Here is a 21343-nt window from a genome sequence, read left to right as displayed (position 1 = left end):
CTGAATATGTATCTGCGTGAAATACCTAGAGCAGCTTCTGTTTCCTACACTGAACCATAACTGATACGGTCCATGTTTTAAATTTCGCTCCCCTTGTGCCTATGAACACGGAGAATAATCATTCATTTCTTTACTTTCTTCTTGTCTAATTACTGCACGTATGTTTACCATTGTTGTTTTCAACTCCAACACTATTAACGCCAAGTGTTTTTTCCCACTACAGTGACTGTAGTAAGGGTGGTGGGGGGGGAATTCTTTTGGTCTTTCCTAGGTGGGTTATCATCAAAAAAGTTTGAGAACCATGACTCTAATTAAATCTGCTATTTCAGCCAAACTGGCCTATATGCCGCATTGGGAACAAATCAGTCATCAGCCACAGCTCACGTCATCCCTTTCATCGAACGATGCCTTGATTGCTCACCCTTACAGCTTTACGCAACCAGCTTTAATTATCCCTTAAGAACTAGCTCTAGGCCTATCTTCTTTAATGAACTCATGGAAGGATATGTCCCATCTCTTCAGTTGAAATCTTTGAGGACAGACACCATCCCCTGTAACTCATTAGAGCTCAACATTTAACACACTGCTTAAGAAATGTCTCTTAAGGACCACGATCAGTGTCTGAGAGCTAAAATTTCCTCCTCTGATTGCTTCCTGTGTCAGCAAGGTTTTCATTGAGAGTTCTCTGCCCAAACTTTAACCACAAAATTGAAGCATGAAGTCAGAATTCACAGAAGATATAAAACAAGGTAGTACAAATAAGGAACAAAGCTTGAGGAACAAAGTTTCCACAACTGTCAAAGAATGGACTGAGTAAAGGCATAACTGTCTGTGAATACAATAAGAAATATTTATGATAACGGTGACTACCGTGGGGAAGTGAAAAGGGCCCTGGCCTACAGGATGAAAATTCTATTTTCACATCAATCATTAACGCAAGTAGGGCCCATATAGAGCTGGCAAGCATCGGTCTGACTATACAAAGTAGTATATCCACTGGCCTGGATGGACAGTGCCCAAGCCCATTCCAGTTGTTGAATATTTTGAATATCACCTCTGAGTTTGACCAGTAACTCAGTGCCTACATAATGAAAATGTTTTCCTCTGAATTCCATTCCTACCTAGTTTGATTCTTTTCCTAGTCCCCATTATAGTCATTTAAAAATCCACTACTCGGGATTCCCTGGTGGCGCAGTGGTTGAGAGTCCGCCTGCCGATGCAGGGGACACAGGGTCCTGCTGCGGTCCGGGAAGATCCCACGTGCCGCGGAGCGGCTGGGCCCGTGAGCCATGGCCGCTGAGCACGTCCGGAGCCTGTGCTCCGCAAGGGGAGAGGCCGCAACAGTGAGAGGCCCGCGTACCGCAAAAAAAAAAAAAAAAAATCCACTACTCCCGGGAGTTCCCTGGCGGTCCAGTGGTTAGGACTTCGCGCTTTCACTGCCATGGCCCGTATTCTCCAGCCTTTCCCTCAACCCTGCTACTCTACCTTCCTCTGCAAGCAGCAGAGTCCCCTCGTTGGGGAACTAAGATCCCACAAGCTGTGCAGCACGGCCAAAAAATCATAACAGTAATAAAATGTCACTACTCCCTTCAAGACTCCTATGTCATTCCCAGTACCTAAGACAGTCCCTGACACGAACTCACTGACAGTTTATTGAACGTTGCATGAATAAATCTGACCCTTCACTTACTCTTTTAGTTCAGGAAACAAAGGAGAATCCCTCTATGTTCTTTATCTGTTTCCCAAATTTGTTGATCTCGCTTTTTTTCTTTTTCCTTAGAAGATGTTTGAATTCCCTCTCTCCATCAATGGTTTTATCTCATCCTCAGCCATAAAAATGTTCAAGATTCCCCATGCTAAACATCTTCCCTGGGCTCTGCCTCTCCACTCTTATTTTCCTTTCCTTCTCCTTTGATCTTCTAGCTAGTCTACACTTCGCTCAGTCTCCATTTCCCCTCCTGACCACACCTCAGCCATGCTCAACTGTTTCCTACCACCATCACTTCACTAAGAAGACTGTGAAATGTCAGAAGCAGCCCATTCATTGCCAAATCCTCCCATGTGTTTTCAGTCTCCGTCTTACCCCATCTCTCCACGGCATTTGTCAGTGCCGACTACCTTCTCCTTGTTGAAACCCTTCCCATCCCTGGCTTCCATCTTACTAGTCTCTCTCAGCACCTCTCCTCTGTCTTTCTGGCTTTTTTTCCTGCATCTGCTCATGTAAACTGAGACCTAACCAAGGGAAGGGGGATGGCTGGTAAAAAGGCTGCTTGCAGAGGAAGGTAGAGTAGCAGGGTTGAGGGAAAGGCTGGAGAAGTTGGCTGGGGCAGTGGACACAGCTTGGAGACTATATCTAGGATGTCAGACTTTAAGTGGGACCACTGTTTAAAAGTTTCTAAAGCCACGGCTTATAGTTGAGAATTAAATACATCTAGGCAGGGGTTTCCCTGGCAGTCCAGTGGTTGACACCTTGCCTTCCAGTGCGGGTTCGATCCCTGGTCGGGGAGCTGGGATCCCACATGCCACACGGCCAAAAGGCCAAAGCATGGAACAGAGATAATATTGCAACAAATTCAATAAAGACTTTGAAAAGAGTCCACATCAAAAAAAAAAAAAAAAAAAAAAACTGAAAAAAAATACATCTAGGCATTTAGAAGATGAAAAAATTGTAATGAGCTAAATAAGAAAGTGTGCTCAGACCTAGAGATTATGACACTAAGTGAAGTCAGACAGAGAAAGACAAATATCATATAATATCACTTATATGTGCAATCTCAAAAAATAATACAAATGAACTTATTTACAAAACAGAAATAGACTCACAGACATAGAAAGCAAACTTAGGGTTACCAAAGGGGAAACATGGCAGGGAGGAATAAATTATGAGCCCGGGATTAACATACACACACTACTACATATAAAATAGATAACCAACAAGGACCTACTGTATATGCTCCCTATAGTATAGGGAACTCTACTCAGTATTCTGTAATAACCTATACAGGTAAAGAATCTGAAAATGAATGAATATATGTATATATATATAACTCAATCACTTTGCTGAGTGATTTACAATACTGTAAATCAACTCTACTCCAATAAATTTTTTTTAAAAAGAAGAAAAAAAAGTGTGCTCACCACTGTTCCAGCCAAGGGGTCGTAGAACCGCTCCAGGAGCTGGACCACCGTGCTTTTCCCACAGCCGCTGCTGCCCACCAGGGCCAGCGTCTGGCCCTTCTTCACCTCGAGGCTCAGCCCCTGAAGCACTGGGATGTCTGGTCGAGTGGGATAGTTGAACACGACTTCATTAAATGTCACATTTCCTTCCACTGTATTCTAAAATCAGAACAATAACAGTAAATTTGATTGCTGCAATCCTGAAAATTCACAATAGCCAACCCTCTCTACCGCTAGGTATCAGAAGGTAGTGAACTTGTACTACAGTCAGGCTTCATTTGTAACTGCTAAAATGTAATACATAAGATCTAAAAGGGTCAGTGTTTTCATAGCATGTCTCATTCACACAATACAAATGTGAAAACTCAAATCTGTTCCCCAAGAATAGGGTCACCTACATATAATAAAACCTGATTAGCAGGAGTTGTGTATAAAATGGGCAGTATTTCTACATCCGTGTGGCTTTGTTCTACAAAAGTACTAGACGTTAACTTGTATTATCAGCATTTACTAAAAGGAACTAAAAGGACAGAGAAACTTTCATTTTATTACCACCAAATAAAAAAAGCACAGATTTTATTAAACTTCCACTTAGAATACTAAAATTCATCAGTTAGGAGCAGATCACATAATCAAAACATCAAACTGACCGGCTTTAGGCCTTCCGTGCTGTAGCTGTCGATCACAGGGGCTTTTTCAATGATCATGATGACGTGGGCTGCTGACACTTTGGCCTTGGCATAGTCAGGAGCAAATGAACTGACCTGACCCACAGCCATCGCGCCAAAGACAATGGCTGAGAACACTCTGCCAACGACAAAGGCAAAATGTGCAAAGAGTTAGGACTGCAATGCTAGAAAGGTGACGCTCCTACACCCAGAGAGCACTGTCTCAAACAGTCACAACACGTTAGTCAAAAAGTTTCAAAAAAAAAACCAAACACTTTTCCTTATAAGTTCATATCGGTATAACTGACTGATTGTAAATTGACCCCATGTTTCATCTCTCTCTGTGTCCTCACATTCTTGTAAGTGACTTTGCAGCTCCTCCACTGAAGAAGGAGAATTTGTTTTCCTACCCTTTGAATCTGGGTTGGCCTTGGAATTTGCTTTAGCCAACAGGATGTGGAGGAAGTGACTGTTGCCAGGTCCAAGCCTATGACTCAGGGGGCCGTGCATGTTTCTCTCTCTCCCTGCCACTACCACAAGCCCACCTAGCTGCTGGAGGACAAGGCACAGACAGAAGAGTGCCGTGGGCCCCAGCCAACCAGCCTGTTACCCATTGCACACAAGAGCGAGCCCAGCTGAGATCCACTATGCCCAGATCAGCAGAACTGCCCAGCTAACCCCCAAACTTAAGGGCAAAAATAAATGTTTATTATCGTGTGTCACTGGGGGATAGTGGGTGGTTGTCATGTAGCGTTATTTGTGGCAATCAATAACGGATATAGGCGTTCTGCTGGATTACATCAGATTCTTAGAAAACCTGTGAACTGTACCGCAGAGAGTTCCTTAAAGAGCCAGCCATCACGCTGCTTGCAAGACGCATCGACATTCTTTTTTTTTTTTTGGCCATGCCCCACGCCTTGCAGGTTCTTAGTTCCCCCACCAGGGATCGAACCCAGGCCACCACACTGAAAGCGCCAGCTCCTAACCACTGGGCCGCCAGGGAATTCCCTGCATCGGCGTTCTTAATCTATGACATGGGAGTCATAGCAGCTTAAAGTTGGGAAGGACTTCACAGAATGTCAAGTCCAGCTCTCAATGCTTGTGCCAGGGCACATCCCCTAAGCTAGCTTCCATCCTTGGTTTTAGGACGGAGGAAGTTTGATTGAGGAAGTCTATTGTTAAAAAGTTCCTTTTCAAACCAAGAAAAACGTACATCCTTTTGCATAATACATCCCTTCAAAGTATTGGAATATTATTTTCAAAACCCTTTGCATCTTTGGTAAGTCCCTTCATTTTCAACATTTCAGCCGCCCTTCTCTGGACACATTTATCAAAATGCCTTTTTAGGGCTTCCCTGGTGGTGCAGTGGCTGAGAGTCCGCCTGCCAATGCAGGGGACATGGGTTCGTGCCCTGCTCCGGGAAGATCCCACATGCCTCAGATCGGCTGGGCCCGTGAGCCATGGCTGCTGAGCCTGCGCGTCCGGAGCCTGTGCTCCGCAACGGGAGAGGCCACAGCAGGGAGAGGCCCGGAGCCCCAAAAAAAAAAAAAAAAAAAAAAGCCTTTTTAAACAGTGAGTATAATATTAGGAATCTCCCAGAATAATGCCATGAGTCCATCAGGTCCATTCCTTTGGCCTCTATTCCTGAGTTAATGTAGCACACAGTGTTTTTTTCTTTTTAATAGCTCTACATAAATCACACAGATGGTTCATCTTGGTCTTGTTATCATTTAGACCTGTGGAATCTGTTTAAAATGGACTGCTCTTCAGCCAGCTCTCCCCTATTCCTTACTTGGAAGATGGATTTTCCGAATCTGAACGTCCAAGAGTCAGCAATTTCCATCAATTGAATACCTTAACCTCAGAGTAAAGCGATATATCAGATAATTATCTCATCAAAGCACCGATGCCAATGGTGCCTGGTTTTGATCTTTTGGTTATAGTTATAAATAGCACCTGCATATCAATTATCAGAAAGATGTTGAGTGGAAATTTTAAATCTTCTGGTGGAGTCATCCTGAGAAAACTGTCATGCACGCACAAGTCAATGTCTAAATAGGATGGAAATATTACACTAACACATATTCCCAGGCTTCAATGATGCTGCTTTAAATGTAAAACTGTATCACCACTAATTACGGTATCAAAGGGCAGCTGAGCCATCACCAAACCTAGACACTCGGAAAAATTACACGTGTTTTTCACTACCAAACTGCATATTTTAGTATTTTAGAAATATTAGTTAAGTCCAGGTCTCTCTTCTCCTGACTGAGGTACAACTGTCTGCATTCACAGTGATGGGGCAGATACTCCAATCGAGCTTCCTTTGTCATTTCTGCATTTCTCCAGCTCTTACCTTCTAACTGCTTTTCTCTTATGAAAGAAAGCAAATTTATCCTGGAATCTTCCGGGGCTCTCAGAACTCAGTGCTCCACACTCATTCTTTGGCCGCCCTGTTTAGAATCCTTTAAAAGGAACCAGGTACTTGGCCCTGGGTTAGGCTTCTTCCCAAAACACCCAGGCCTTCTGGAAACTCCTCATTGAATCACCACCCCAGCTAGCCATGGATTCAAGAAGGTCAAATGTGTGAGTCAGCATCGGGGAGAAGGGCAGACACAGATTCCCCAAATGAAATGAGATGCTTCCAGGATAATACACGGAGATTCAGAGGCAAAATGCCATCTTCTGAATCACCAAAATCTCTTCATGAAGCTTCACAGTAAGCTTTTCTATCCAGGCATGAAATGTGCGCCTTGGTTTGATTCCTAGAGTTAACTGTAAAGACGACCCCCATACTTACAAGAGAACATCCTGAAAGTCTATGATGCCATGTGCCACCAGGTAGGCGCCAAAACGGAAACAGCCAGCGTAAGAAAAATACATCATTGCCTGGGTGATGGAAAACGTGATTCCAAAGATGTGTGCTTTCCTCAAAGAGTTTCTGAAAAGAAGACATTCTGAAACTTACTTGACTTTCAATTCTCAGTCCTTACAACGTAACCTTTCATGGGTTAGCAGTGGGGTATGAAGGTGTAGCAGACAAAAATGGGTTTCGTCTCCAAAACACTAAGTTTGGTCCTCACATCACCACTTGTGAGAATTTAGGAAAATACCTTGTCTCTGAACCTCAGTGTCTTCATCTTTAATGGAGAAGTAACCACACCTCAAAGCATTAAGGTCAAGTTAAAATAAGCCAAAGGCAACAAGAAGAGTTTGTTAGCGATTAATAAATTCCTTCCCTTTCCCCCACCCATGGACATATAATACGTACGTACTCTACAGTAAACATTCGTTCAACACACGTTGACCCAAAACCACAAGCTCGAGGGACCATGAAGGGCCAACACAAAGGAACCAGGCATGTTCTTGCCCTTGGGGATCCAGGAGTCAAGTTGGATTGTTATTTATGCAATGGAAGTACCTTATGAATCATGTGTTAAAGGAAGAAAGGAGAAGCACTAAGCCTCTAGGGGAGTTAGAGAAGGCTCTGCAAAGGAGTTAACACGTGGATTCTCTGATCCACATGGAACTGGGCGATGTGGAGGTGCGAGAGGCTGGTGAGTGGGTTGCCTACTCCTGCTTTAATCAGATCAACTTCTGCTTTTATCTGTTTCATATATTGGGATTTCAAGTGAATTTTTTTCATAAAAAAAGACTCTACTCTCATTTTGAAAACTTTGAAAACCCACTGATAAAAGAAGAAAGGAGACTCAGAGACTCAGTGCTTATGTTCACATCACTTTTTAGAGCCCTCACTGTGAGTTCATTAAAGGAAGAACAGAAGGTCTGCACGAGAGAAGGGTAAAGAGAAGAAGGAAGGGTGTACCCAGGAAGACCACCCCCTCAGGCTCCACAGATACCTCAAATTTCATGTTCCACAAAAAACTCATTCCCAGTGGGAACATATAATAGCATCGTCATGCAAATGTAGCTAGCATCAGAGTCATTCTCAACATCCTCTCTCCCTCCCCTCCCCTCAGTTATCTGCTCTTACAGGCTCTGCCTCAGAGATGTCCCTGCCTTAGGTCAGGTCTTGTGATTCCTCTCTTGGATTAATTATAATTGCTTCCCAATGGGTTCCCTTCTAGAAGTCTCTCCACTTGTTCCCTACCTTCTGGCCAAAGCAATCTTCCTGAAAACAAATCTGGTGATTGAAAAACTTCCCATACTCCCCTCCCACTCTTCAGTGGTTATTACCTGTATGGTACCTGCAAACTCAGGGCATACATATATTCAAACTTCTCCTCCCGAGTCAAAGAAACAACAGTTCGGAAGTTTTCTATTGCTTCCGTGGCAATCTGTAACAGAGAATGTCCCGTTACTAAAGGCACCAAGGCCAACAGTGGCAATTAGTTTGAATTCCATATAAGAGATTCATAAAATTAACTTTATTAATAAGTATTATTTACATATTAAATAATATTTATTATGACTCCTGAGCATCTCTGCTATAGAAAAGGATACCAAGTGACTTATCAAATCGAGATTTAGGTCTGGAAGGAAGATGGGCTAATTCAAACTCCCCTCTACAGAAAGAGAAACTGAAGCTTCAACAGATGAAGGCCCTTACCTAAAGCCACATGGCTTTACAGTAGCAAAATTAACCTAAGAACTCTGTATTTTATCTCCATTGCAGTGCCCTTTCTTCTATGATGGTCACATTTTAAGTTTATAATTATTATATATATAAAAGTTATTATAATGTCATTAAATTATAATATTATTAAAATACCTATAAAACATAATGTTTATATCTTTCTCTGTATAATTGTCATTTGAGACAACTAAAGAATATTTGGAAAATATTGAAAAGACAGGGAAGGTAATGAAAAGCTACATACTGGTGTATTTTACATAATAGCTTACATGTTGTTATTTTCTAAACTATACCTGTTTAACAAAATTGGGCTCAAGTTCTATGTTTGGCTCCATAGCCTTCTTTTTTACCTTAACAAATAAAGAGACGTTTCAAAGGTCATTAAACATACATTAACAACGGGATGTTTAAAGGGCCACTTACTATCCCAGCCAGCTAAGCAGTCCTTTACTGCTGAACAGAGCTTTCAATTCTTATGAAACATAATGCTGTGATAAACATCTTCATACATAAACGTTTGTCCATATTGAATTCTTTTCTTTTTTTTTTTTGTATAATTATTTTCTTAGGAGAAGTTCTTAAAAGTTAAATTACTAGGTCAAAGGGAATAAACTACTTTTAAGGAACACAGCACATATTATCAATTGGTTTTCCAGAAAGTTTCCATCTATATTTTAATTGAATTTAACTTCCAACAAGGCTATTTGACTAGGACAAATACATCCTTTACCACCTTTTGGAGTCTGGGTAAAAGAGCTATGGAAAATACAAGAAACATCAGCGTACAAAAGGAGATTTCAGCCTGCATCAGCATGAGACCCTGAAATGCCCTTCTATCTTGTTCTCCTCATCTGTAAAATGAGTAGGATGGACAAGAGGGTCTCTGAAGTCCCTCTTAACTCTAATTCCAAGAGAAATAATTTTTAGAATTATAAGTCTAAATTATAAATCAGTAAGAGAAATTATCCCTATTGTTTAACACGTTCTTCCTTTCTCTCGCCTCTACACTGGTCGGAACTGATTCTCATACACACACATTCAATTACATGAGAGTGATTTACAGCACACACACAAAAAATCACAAACCCAAAATCTTACTTATTCTTTACTGAATCCTACACAAATACCTAACTTCAAAGATAATAGTGGATATTTGATATGACATTGTTGGTTTTAAAGACTAATGCAAAAAATATTAGAAGAAAAAAATTAATACCATAATCTTCAAAACAAAAAGATATTTAAAAAATAAAGTTAAAAATATTATACTCTGACCCAGCAGGCCAAGAAGATTGTACTATGTTTACCATAAGCTACTAACAATACAGGAAAATGTCCAGATTCAATTTATGTCAAAATATTTTATAAAATTCTTTACATATTATAAAAATAGTATATACTCTTTTTAGAAAATGCTAAAAGTATAGAAAGCAAAAAGTTAGAGGAAAAAATTGACCTCCAGTCAAACCCCCAAAGACAATCCTTGTTCAGACCCATGGTAGAAATATTTTCAATTATGAGGCTTCAAACAAAGAGGTTTTTTGCATCAGTAAGAAAATTCAACAAACTATAACAATGTCTGCTGAAAAACAGACTGTACTGTAAATTTCAGTGTAATGATTTTAAGAAATATTTTCTGCGCACATTCTTCTAAGGCAGGTCTGTTTTGTTTGTGATTGGTTTGTAAATGTCATTGCTTTTTAGAGTGAACAGCCCAATAGAAGAGAGTTTATGAGTTACAGACCTTGAAAAGTCAGTAAAACAATATAATCACTAAACAACTGTCTTTATCTTGCCACACGATGAAGCAATTAGGAAAAGGATTAATTAGTACTCTGCATTCTTGCAGCTTCATTTGCTCCAAGACTTTTATTTTTTATTTATTTTTATATATATATTTTTTTGGGGGGGTGGCTCCAAGACTTTTAAATAGAGATTCAGTAACCACTATCGAGAGAGAGAACTTGTAATTCAAGAACAGGAAATAGCACTGAGTTTTCCTCAGAAACCATCATGTACTAAACAATTTTTTAAGAAAGGAAAAAATACATATATATTTCTAGAAAAAACTCACACTTCTCTTCCTACCCTCAAATAAACTGATTACAGCTTTTATTTCTAAAAAGAAAAAGCATCTATTCTATAAAAATGTTCATTCGTCAATAATAATGTGACAAATCGATGGAACACAGATCACAGGCAAGGTAGAGGTTATCAGCTGGCTCTGACATCACACAATCCTGCTCTGGAATCCTGGGCCTGTTCTGTCCCTCTAAGGGCAAACCAACAGATATTATGGTCCTGGTCCCCATTTTAGTAGGGAAGACAGACCATTAATCAATAAAGAAATAGGAAAGAAATAAAGTGCTGAGAAGTATCAGGGATTAATTCAAGTGCCAGGAAAGACGTCTCTGAAGAGTAATAATTCTGAGATATGAAGATCAGAGGGAACCAGCTTAGAGTGTTCTAGGAACTGAAAGAAGGCCCATGAGGCCAGAGCTGGGTGGGTGAGGGAAACATTAGTGCAAGACAGGATCAGAGAAGTCATGGGGCTGAGTCATGCCCAGGATTAAAGGGCTGATTTTATTGCAAGTGTGATCAGAAGCCCCTGGAGGATAAGACTGATGACTAATAAGAACCTGCAGTATAAAAAAACAAACAAAACAAAAAAAACAACGCATACTAAACTTTCTTTGGGTTATTTGTATGGAAATATGTTAATATAAATGTTCCAGACATTACATGAAATTTCTAAAAATCTTATATGTTCTGGTATAATGTTATAAGGCATAATTCTAGTTATTACTTGAAAATGTGTATCTCAGGAATAACTAAATTTCCTTGTCAATTGCATTATTATGAACTTACATCAAATCTTTAACCGTGGTCATTTTTAAGTCTTTTGTCATATACAGACAGTTCTGGGTGTACTCTGATGCTTTCGCAAAAATGTTCCTATAAAAGGGTTTCATCTTCAAGGAATTCAAGGAAAAGACTCTGACAAGTACAGGTTTCTGGTAACTGACTATACTGCTGACATGAATGAATAAGCATTTTCAGAACTCTACTGGAAAACTGATGAATTCATAAAAGTGCTAACAAAAGATCAAGATGAAAAAAATTAATTACATGGGACTGAGTGAACTGATGAGGATGATTATAATTTTTGTGACTTTCTGTTTGAATAAAAAAAAAATCCCACAAGGACTCAGAGGCAAAAAATATACAAATCAATTTTCACTGCAAAGTAAAGGAGCTGTTACCGTGGAGGATGACTGCACTGAATGTCAATATTATGACATAGTATGAGAGTGTTTCGTGTTTGGTAATTGCAATCATTGTTGCTTTTGTTGTGGTCATCCATTTACAATGCTTGGTGTCAGTTTATTTATCTCTTGTAAAAATAAAATACAGTGTGTGTGTGTGAAAAAAAAAGCCACTGCAGGAGTTAAAGGTTAGCGTGATTTTGTTTGTGTTTGTAAGAGAGGAGTGTGCCTTCTGTAAGAGGAATATAGAAAGCCGACAGATCAGTTAGGCTGCTGTGTGTGACTTCTCTGAACCTTGGGTTTTATTACCTAACAGGGATAATTCAAAAGGGTTATGGAGAGTGTCAAATGAGGTAATGCATGTAGAGCTCTTAGCAGGATGTCTGGTATACAATAAACAGGCAATAAACGGTAACCTGAGAATGGTGATCGGGTGGGAGTTGATTTTTACTATTTCATGGACCGGCTGGTACAGCAGCCACCACGTTCCCTACCTGCAGTTTCCTCTCTCATGAACCACCAATGGAGCAGGACATTCACCTCACCCCCAACCTTTACCCAGAAAACCTGCCATACTCACATGTATCTATTTCCGTCTGCACCCCTTCCCCTGTCCCCTCTGACAGAACTCCCAGATTCTTAAACCTGACGCACCACTTCGAAGGTGCCAACCTGTGGTTTGCAGTGAATTAACTTCCGATCGGTCATCTTCTTCCTACGAACCACCTAAGACTCTTCTGGGACATTCTGAACATCTCAGTAAACAATGACACTATAAAAGAGTAATGCACTTTCTTTATATACACATTTTTTCCATCTTCTCATCAGAGGAAGAGTCAACACCATAGGGGAGAAACCAACAAAGTACAGGATTAAATGAAGTGACTAGTCACAGGATGGACTCCAGACACCTGGGGGCCGGCACCATCCTGCTGAACCTAAGAACCGGGACTCTGATGGCCTGAAGGGAAACCTCACGTGAGGTCTTTCCCTCACTGGCAATCACTGAGAAGCACTAAAGCTGGTCCAGAGGAGTTTCCTGAAGGAATCCCAAAGACACAGGGTAAAAAGTCTGAGGAGATGGCAGGGAGGTGGAGGACAAAGTGTGAGTGGTAATAACCGACCTCCAGGACCCCCTCCATCCTCGTATCCGTGAGCTGCCTGGTTCAGAGGCAAAGTACCTCAGACACCTGGGTCACTGGATCTGCCTGGGTCCCTGCCCTGACTCTTGGGAACCTTGAAGGGTCCACTGATAGATGTATCCCTATCCTAGATGGTAGCCCCAGTTTTGGGGGTGTTCTGACCACTCATTTCTACAATGATACAGATCACATGATATCAGATTATGTCCCGCCATCTGCAGACCTCTTCGTTTCTTAACAGAGGCACAACTTGGGAGCACGACTGTCTGGGTTTGAATCCTGGCTCTGAAACTTAAACTCACGAGCTCTAAGGCATTGGTGGCATTACCTGCCTGTGACAGCCTCACCTGAAAAAGGAGCTATAATAGAACCTACCTCACAGGGTCACCCTGAGAAGTAAAGCCATTGCCATATAAGCATTTGTTCAAAACAACAACTCTGCTCAATACTCTGTAATAACCTAAATGGGAAAAGAACCTGAGAAAGAAAACATACACGTATATGTATAAATGAATCGCTTTGCGGTACACCTGAAACTGACACAACGTTGTTAATCAACGATACGCCACTGTAAAGTAAAAATTCTTTAAAAAATAAAGGGAGATGCAAAATGCAAATCAACAACAACAACAGACAAGTATACAACACCGCCCCTCAAAAAAAAAGTATTAGGGTAAGGGTAAACAGAAATAACATGAAGGGAGGAGGTGTATGAAAGGGAAAGAATGATAATACTTTAAGCCAGATAGAATAAATACCTTTAAGACTTTCCCATTTTTTTTAATCTCCCCCACTCATATGTAATTAAATGGGCCTCCTTTCCTCAATAAAGCAATGGATTTCTGCTTGCTCCAGAGAAAGAGGGAGGGAGGAGTGTGAAGATAATCGCCTGAAACTAGAAAAGCCTGACAAAATTAGTTGTCAGTCTGTGGGTCTAAGAATTTGTTTTGCTACTTTTCTTCAGTTTTCAACCGCTGAACAAGCGTCAAATAAGACCGCTCTGAGGAATGGTTATAAAAACATTCCTGGAGCTCAGGAAGTACTTGTAACAGAATGACACTGATTAGAATATTTTACTCTACTTAGGTCAGCAATTATACTCCGTCTGACTCACCTTCCCGGCATCTTCTAGTTCTTTCTTATCTTTCAGTGCTTGTCCAGACAGCATTTTCATTTCAATAACTCCTGCTACTGCAATGATGGGTACAATTGCTAACAGTAAAAGTGTTAACTGCCAGCCATAGATTAAGGATATAACAATGCCTGTCCCAAGATTTGCTATATTCTGGGTAATTACAGCAAGCCTGGAACCTATAGCCTGCAAAACAAACAAACAAAACACTGTCAGAGAGACACTTTCATATTATCTTTAAAATCCATGCTTATATATTTTTTGAAGGATTATGATAATTCCGCTTCGTGAAAATCTCATCTCCTCGGTTATGAAATAAAAAGTAAAGGTTTACTTGTAAGTCTATTTGGTTTCTAAAATGCGGATCTCTACAACTCCAGAATAAATACTAAAAGTAGATCAATCATTCAGAGTTCAATTACATATTTCTCTCTCATCTGATTTTTTAATACCAAGAAAATTTTCATTAAGCAATGACACCGTGATCCCTAATGCAAACTCTGCAAATTAGCAGGGTAACACAGTCTGACAGTTATATTCAACTGGGACTGTTGGAAATTTCCAGTGTTAGATAGATACATAACTACCCATAACTTAAGCCCAGTATTTGTCATTGAGGGTATACAAACACTGCGTTGGCTAAAAAGTTCGTTCAGCTTTAAGTAAAAATAAAAAACATTTTTCATTTTCACGAAGAACTTTATTGAACAATGTATTCATTAACTGAATGAACTTTTTGGCCAACCCAACATCTCTTGGCCTATTTCAGATGCTTATACTGTTTAGAAAAAATACACAGAGCTGGGCTTCCCTGGTGGCGCAGTGGTTGAGAGTCCGCCTGCCCATGCAGGGGACGCGGGTTCGTGCCCCGGTCCGGGAAGATCCCACATGCCGCGGAGAGGCTGGGCCTGCGCGTCTGGAGGGAAGATCCCACATGCCGCGGAGAGGCTGGGCCTGCGCGTCTGGAGCCTGTGCTCAGCAACGGGAGAGGCCACAGCGGTGACAGGCCCGCATACCACACACAAAAAAACAAAAAGTACCCACAGAGCTGAAAGTTATGGAATTTAAATTTAGAATATTAAGCAGGCATCAGAACCTTCAGCTTATATGCCAGAGGGGGCCTGAAGCATGATTTTCAGGAGGATGCAGTTATTTCCAACTCAAAAGCCAGAAGTCGAAACAGAAAGTCAATTCACTCCACTACTCTATACTTCTCTCCTTTACCCTGGAAACACCCCATGCCCTCAAGCCTTTCCGAATTCCCGCCCTGGCCCCTGGATCTGCTTTTTTGGAAATGGCCCATGTTTTTTCCACTCCCCAAATGTCCTCTGCCTGAGGGGGGCCAGTCTCAGGGAAAGATTATGATGCAGGACAGTCTAGAATGGTCACTGCCACCTCTGTGACTTTGGACAAATTCTTTCCAACCCCAAAATGAGCAGGTACATTGATTAATAACTAAAGCTCCTGTCAGCTCTGAATGTTTAGGACAGAATTCTCTACAAGCCCCGTGTCTCAATATCGAGCCTCTGAAATCATTCAACACCTATGTTGATGTAAACACCAAACCAGTAATTACGGGAAAATGCTGTTAAAGTAAACTACCAGTAACTCTACACATTAAATTCTATACCAGGGAACTGCACCAGGGCTGAAAGAAACAGCATAAATAACAGAGCGTTTATTTTTATTTGATGCAGTCACTGAGCTTATGATAAAGGGATGTTTAGACAAACTTGGTGTCAAAGAGTAGAGCGGCCTTCAAAGCCAGCTCTCTGTATCTGCACATCTTCAATCTCAGAGTCCAAGATTCCAACCTGGAGTCAGTCTGTGGCACAGGGATCATCGAGACTGTTCCTGTGCTCAGTATGTACAAGTCCTACTCAGAATTCATTTCCCACAGCACCTGACTGAGAGAAGCATTCAGAACATCCCCCAAGTTCACGGCAGACGAATTACCCCAATACCTAAGGTTTCACAGATATAAATGTTCACCTGTGGATGGTAGCCAAGGCCACAGAAATAAGTAAAATGTATCATAGATGACAAATTCTTCTTTAGTGTACATGAAAGATGATCTAAAAGACCTAGAACCTTAAGCTGGAGGGAAAGTAAGCCCCTTGGCTCAATGTGATTTAATGCTTCCAGGGACATTGCACTGGTTACCAATCTTTAAAGACTGACACTCACTGTCCCATCATCTATTCCTCACACAGAGAAGGTGTCTCTAGGACGCTCCACGGGAGAGCATGGATTATTAGTAGTAGCCAAGTCATTTTCATTTTGAAAGTAAGAATGAGAGTAGGTAATACTCCAAAACCAGAGTCCAAGAGTGAAGCAAGGTAAGACAAAACGCTTTAATACCCGAAACCCACTAAGACTCTCCTCACAGTGGCTTTATCCCACTGTGCTATCACATACTTGTAACACTTGCTCTCCCACTCATTTTTCTCCCCATCTTTCCCTGTTTTCCCCTCTCTGGCTGTTTATTTCCTCCTCAAAGCACCATCGTATGGCTTGAAGTCCCATTTTAATATATGTGTGCTTACTGGAGGAAAAAAAAAGCCTATTTCCTGAAACTCCTTTTGAAATTAAGAACATTTAACTTCATCTTTCCCTCAAATACCTTCTCCCAGGGGGGAAAAAAATTTTTTTTAATACATAGCTGCTTTTGACTTCTATATGGCTCTCATTTGCTTTTTTCTCAGAATTCTAATCCTTACAGGAAAATTAAATTTAAAAGCCCACAATTTCATAAGCAAAATATTTAAATATATTTTCTTCTGATTTACGGTTAGCAGAATTAAGCTACTTGCTCAAAAATACATCAGAGAAAATGTTTCATTGATGGTGAAATATGAAAAAAATTTAACCTAGATAAGCATCATCACTAACTATATACACAAAGACTTGAGTTCACCCTGTTTTATGTGGCAATGATCTTTGACAGGACTGCTTGGCTTAGATATTTATATACATAAAAATTACACTACTTCCTACTACGATATAGATACACACACACGTGTGTATGTATATATATGTGTGGATATATATGTATAAATGTATATACATAAACACATGTATCCACTATCATAAACAGGTCAGCTGGTCCCATAAAGGGGATTCACCTGTCCTCTCTCAGCCAATTTGTGGTAACAGCTATATTGGGCTTCCCTGGTTCCAATGATGCTCCCCAATCTGATTGCCTCCTCTTCCCTGGTCTCTTTTTTAGCCACTTTTACATTCTGGAGAACAGTTCTGACTCAGAGTGGCTGGCTCATACAAGGTGTGCAGGTGTCATCCGTGCTACTGGGGCCATGAAAGTGGGAGTTGGAGGAAACAAGCGAGAAGCAGACACCTGACCCAGATAGGCAATTAAGCAGAATGGAGTTCCTGGATGTGGCCGAGGGCCTCACGAACAACACCGCAGAGGAGAAGGACTGAGCACTAATTCTACAAACAAAGGAAAGACATGACTTAGAGGAATTATGAAGGCCTGACTGCCAGTGCACAGTGTCCAGGCAGCATCTGCTCAGGGTTTGGCTGCAAGGGGCTGAATTAGTGTGTTTCCTCCAGGACGTGTCCCCCTGTGCTAAATGGGATGTGGGACGTGTGTGTCGGTGAAAGCACGTGAGTGCACACGACAAGGTCTATGTGAAAGGGATACTAAAGTTATGGCAGCAAAGTTTAGCTAGGGAATTCATGACTGAGGAAATTTCAGGACACAATTTGTCCCCGGTGATCACCATCCCCAGGAAAGGCTCTCCCAGGGAGCCAGCCGAATGGATTAACCCCAAGCTTGTTGATTCTTATGCTAATTTAAATAAAAAATAAAACAGAGTAATACTTTACGTCCTCCTCCACCTACCAACCCATTTCTCTGCCCCATTTACCAGAAAATCCTGTAATGATTTGTCCAACTGTGTCCTAATCCTCTTTCCATCTTTCTCGTAAACCCAATCCCATCAGGCTTTTGCTCCCATCGCACCCCTGAAACAGTCCTTGTTCGAACCATAAGCACCTCTGGGTGGCTACAGCATTGTACAATGTTTGCTCGTCTTACAAGCTTATCAGCAGTATTTGAGATCCTAGACTGCTCCCTCCTTAAAATGCTCTCTTCATGTTGTCCTTGGACACTGCCCTTCTCCCTCACTGGCCACTTATGCTTGCTCTTCTTTGCTGGGTCATCTCATAGCCCTGAGCTCAGGGCCCAGACCTTGCCATCTTCTCTGGCCTCCCACGCTTCCTTGGCTATCTCCTCCTGCCTCATGGCTTTAAAAGCCACCCACGTGCTGAAAAATCTCCAAATGTGTTTTTCCAGACCAGACTTCCCTGCTAACCTCCAGACTTGCAAATCCATCTGCTGTCTGGACATCTCCGCTTGGATGTCTACTGTGGGCATCTCAAACTCAACACGTCCCAGACGCAACTCTTTCAACAGGCTTCCCGGTTTCATTAAAAAGCAACTCCATTTCTTCAGTTGTGCAGGTCCAAAATTTTGGAGTCATCTTTAAATCCCTTTTCTCTAATATCTCATACCACATTCAGCCGGCCAACAAATTCCGTTGGCTGTGCCTTCAAACTATACCCAGAATCTGATTTCTTGTTATCACTTTCACTATGACTCTCCTAGTCAAAAACACTATCTTCCCTTCCCCTGGATGATTGCAATAGACTCCCTGCCTCTCCCTGACCCCTTCAGCCTATTCACACAGCAGCCTTTAAAAATTTCAGATCATGGGGCTTCCCTGGTGGCGCAGTGGTTGAGAGTCCACCTGCCGATGCAGGGGACACGGCTTCGTGCCCCGGTCTGGGAAGATCCCACATGCCGCGGAGCGGCTGGGCCCGTGAGCCACGGCCACTGTGCCTGTGCGTCCGGAGCCTGTGCTCCACAACGGGAGAGGCCACAACAGTGAGAGGCCCGCGTACCGCAAAAAAAAAACACAAAACTTTCAGATCATGTCCCTCCTATATTCAAAACCCTACAATGGTTTCTCATATAATTTCAGATATGATGCTGATCTCAACTCTTATATGACTTTCCCTTTCACTCATTTTATTCCAGCCACACTATCCTCCTTGCTCTTTGGGGAACAGTTGCAGAAATAAATGCTCCAACCTCAGGGCCTTTGCACTTGTTGATCCTTCTGTTCAGAATGTGCCACCCTAGACATCTATAGGGCCGGCATCTTTCCCTCCTTCATGCTTCTTGAATATGTTGCCGCATCATCGAGATTGCGGCCTTCCTTCCCTGACAACCAGCAAGCCCCTACCACCATATCCTGCTGCCATTTTCTTCCACAGCTCTTATGACAATCTGACATCCCATAAGGGCTCAGGAAGGCCATGGCTGTTGTCTCTTTTAGGAAGTTCCAAGTTATTTCAGGCAGTGTACGTTCTGTTCTGTTAGATTCTGCACAGCTTGAGCTAAACCTCAATTTCTGTTGATTTGTTTAAGTATTATATAAGTACTTATATAAGTATTAAGTATTTATATTGAGATTTTATAACTGTATCTGCTTCCACATTCATAACCTAATTTATTTTTACAGAAGCCCCATATATTAGTTATAAGAAATGTAATCATAGTACTCTTACAGAAAGATTAAAAGCTAAAGATTGCTAAGGTTCAAGGGAGGGAAAGACATGGCAGAGATCACATGCTTTTTTCCCCCCAAATTCCACATCATCCTGTAGATTTTTGTCATAAACAGTTGTAGTTAAAGGAGAAGTTGTCACTTTATCCACAAATCAAAATCTGCTGGTTCAATAGTTTCTAGTTATATCCCTTAAAGAGATTCACATAGTAGCAGACTTTAAGTTTTATAGTCTGAGCAAGTTGTTCCTTCTACCCTTGTTTCAATTTTTTCATGCTCTCTGCATTTCTTTCAATCTTTTTTTTTTCACATCTTTATTGGAGTATAAATGCTTTACAATGTTGTGTTAGTTCCTGCTGTACAACAAAGTAAATCAGCTATACGTATACATATATCCCCATATCCCCTCCCTCTTGCATCTTCCTCCCACCCTCCCTATCCCACCCCTCTAGGTGGTCACAAAGCACCGAGCTGATCTCCCTGTGCTATGCGGCTGCTTCCCACTAGCTATCTATTTTACATTTGGTAGTGTATATATGTCCATGCCACTCTCTCACTTCGTCCCGGCTTACCGTTCCCCCTCCCCAACCCCCAGGCCCTCAAGTCCGTTCTCTACGTCTGCGTCGTTATGCCTGCCCCGCCACTAGGTTCATCAGTACCGCTTTTTAAAATTTCATATATATGCGTTAGCATATGGTATTTGATTTTCTCTTTGTGACTTATTTCAAATCTGTATGGCAGACTCTAGGTCCATCCACCTCACTACAAATAACTCAATTTTGTTCCCTTTAATGGCTGAGTAATATTCCATTGTATATATATGCCACATCTGCTTTATCCATTCATCTGTTCTTTCAGCGTTTTTAAGATTTTCTTTGCTCCCCTCTGAACTTTAGTGCCCCTTAACTTTCTTACAGCAACTACACACATTCTTTTTTTCAGTAGCTATTATAATTTTCTGGGGGTTAGCAAAGCATTAACACAGACTGAACCTTCATGATATGATGATAAATACTTCCCTTTCTAAATAACTATCCTTCCACATGTATTTTGTTAATAGCACGAATAAGATGGCAAATAACAAAACAAAGCTTATAAGCTATCTATATACTATATAGTACATGATATTTAAATAGTTAACATTTTTTGCCATAAGGCACTTGATATATTGCATAGGTTAAAGTTTGAACATTTTCTTAATGATGAGAATTAACTGTAGGGAGAAAATTAGTTTCACGCTGAAATTCAAAATGGCCCATTAGGATAATCACAGCAGAAAGGAGGCAGTCAGTACCCCTTGAACTTGAGCAGCATCATTGGCCAGCCTGGTCGTCAAGGCTCCCGTGGTGTTTTTAGGGTCGTCAAACCAGCTCACATCCTGTGATACAGAAAATGATTTCATTATCTTAAAGCCCGATGTTTGAGACCCTCAGCTCAGAAGGCAGTGACAGGGTCAGGTTCATTTATCACTTATCCTCCTACATTAAGCAGTCAGGATTTGATACTGAATAGACAAGAAAGGGACTTAAGAGACAAAGTCATAAATAGACCATTTCATTTGTCAAAGCAACTTTTTGAGTGCCTACTTTGTTCCAAACATAATTTTTAAGTGTTGGATCTATTCAACAGTGAACAAAAAAGACAAAGTCGCTGATTTCATGAAGCCCAGATTCTAGTGATGGAAACCACAGATAAAAATATACCATGCCAGGTGATAATAAATGATAGGAAGAAAAATAGACTGGGGTAGGAAGGAAAAAAAAGTGA

General features: G+C 41.2%; 1 protein-coding gene across 1 annotated transcript in view; it reads right to left on the bottom strand.

Moving 5' to 3' along the window:
• ABCB1 (ATP binding cassette subfamily B member 1) overlaps window positions 1-21343 on the bottom strand; it is a 105380-nt gene that overhangs the window by 9737 nt on the left and 74300 nt on the right. The window contains exons 18-23 of the mRNA XM_027102795.1: window positions 20871-20954; window positions 13965-14168; window positions 8043-8143; window positions 6646-6786; window positions 3828-3984; window positions 3139-3336 (exon numbers count right to left, since the gene is read on the bottom strand). Coding sequence (XP_026958596.1) covers window positions 3139-3336; window positions 3828-3984; window positions 6646-6786; window positions 8043-8143; window positions 13965-14168; window positions 20871-20954 — 885 coding nt within the window. The remainder of the gene's footprint in view (window positions 1-3138; window positions 3337-3827; window positions 3985-6645; window positions 6787-8042; window positions 8144-13964; window positions 14169-20870; window positions 20955-21343) is intronic.

Source organism: Aethalodelphis obliquidens, unplaced genomic scaffold (assembly GCF_003676395.1).
Source record: "Aethalodelphis obliquidens isolate GAN/ISIS:26980383/991018 unplaced genomic scaffold, ASM367639v1 scaffold5, whole genome shotgun sequence".
In the NCBI taxonomy this organism is placed as follows: domain Eukaryota; kingdom Metazoa; phylum Chordata; class Mammalia; order Artiodactyla; family Delphinidae; genus Aethalodelphis; species Aethalodelphis obliquidens.
The sequence above is the reverse complement of the archived record's forward strand: the minus strand, read 5'-3'. Positions and strand labels throughout refer to the sequence as shown.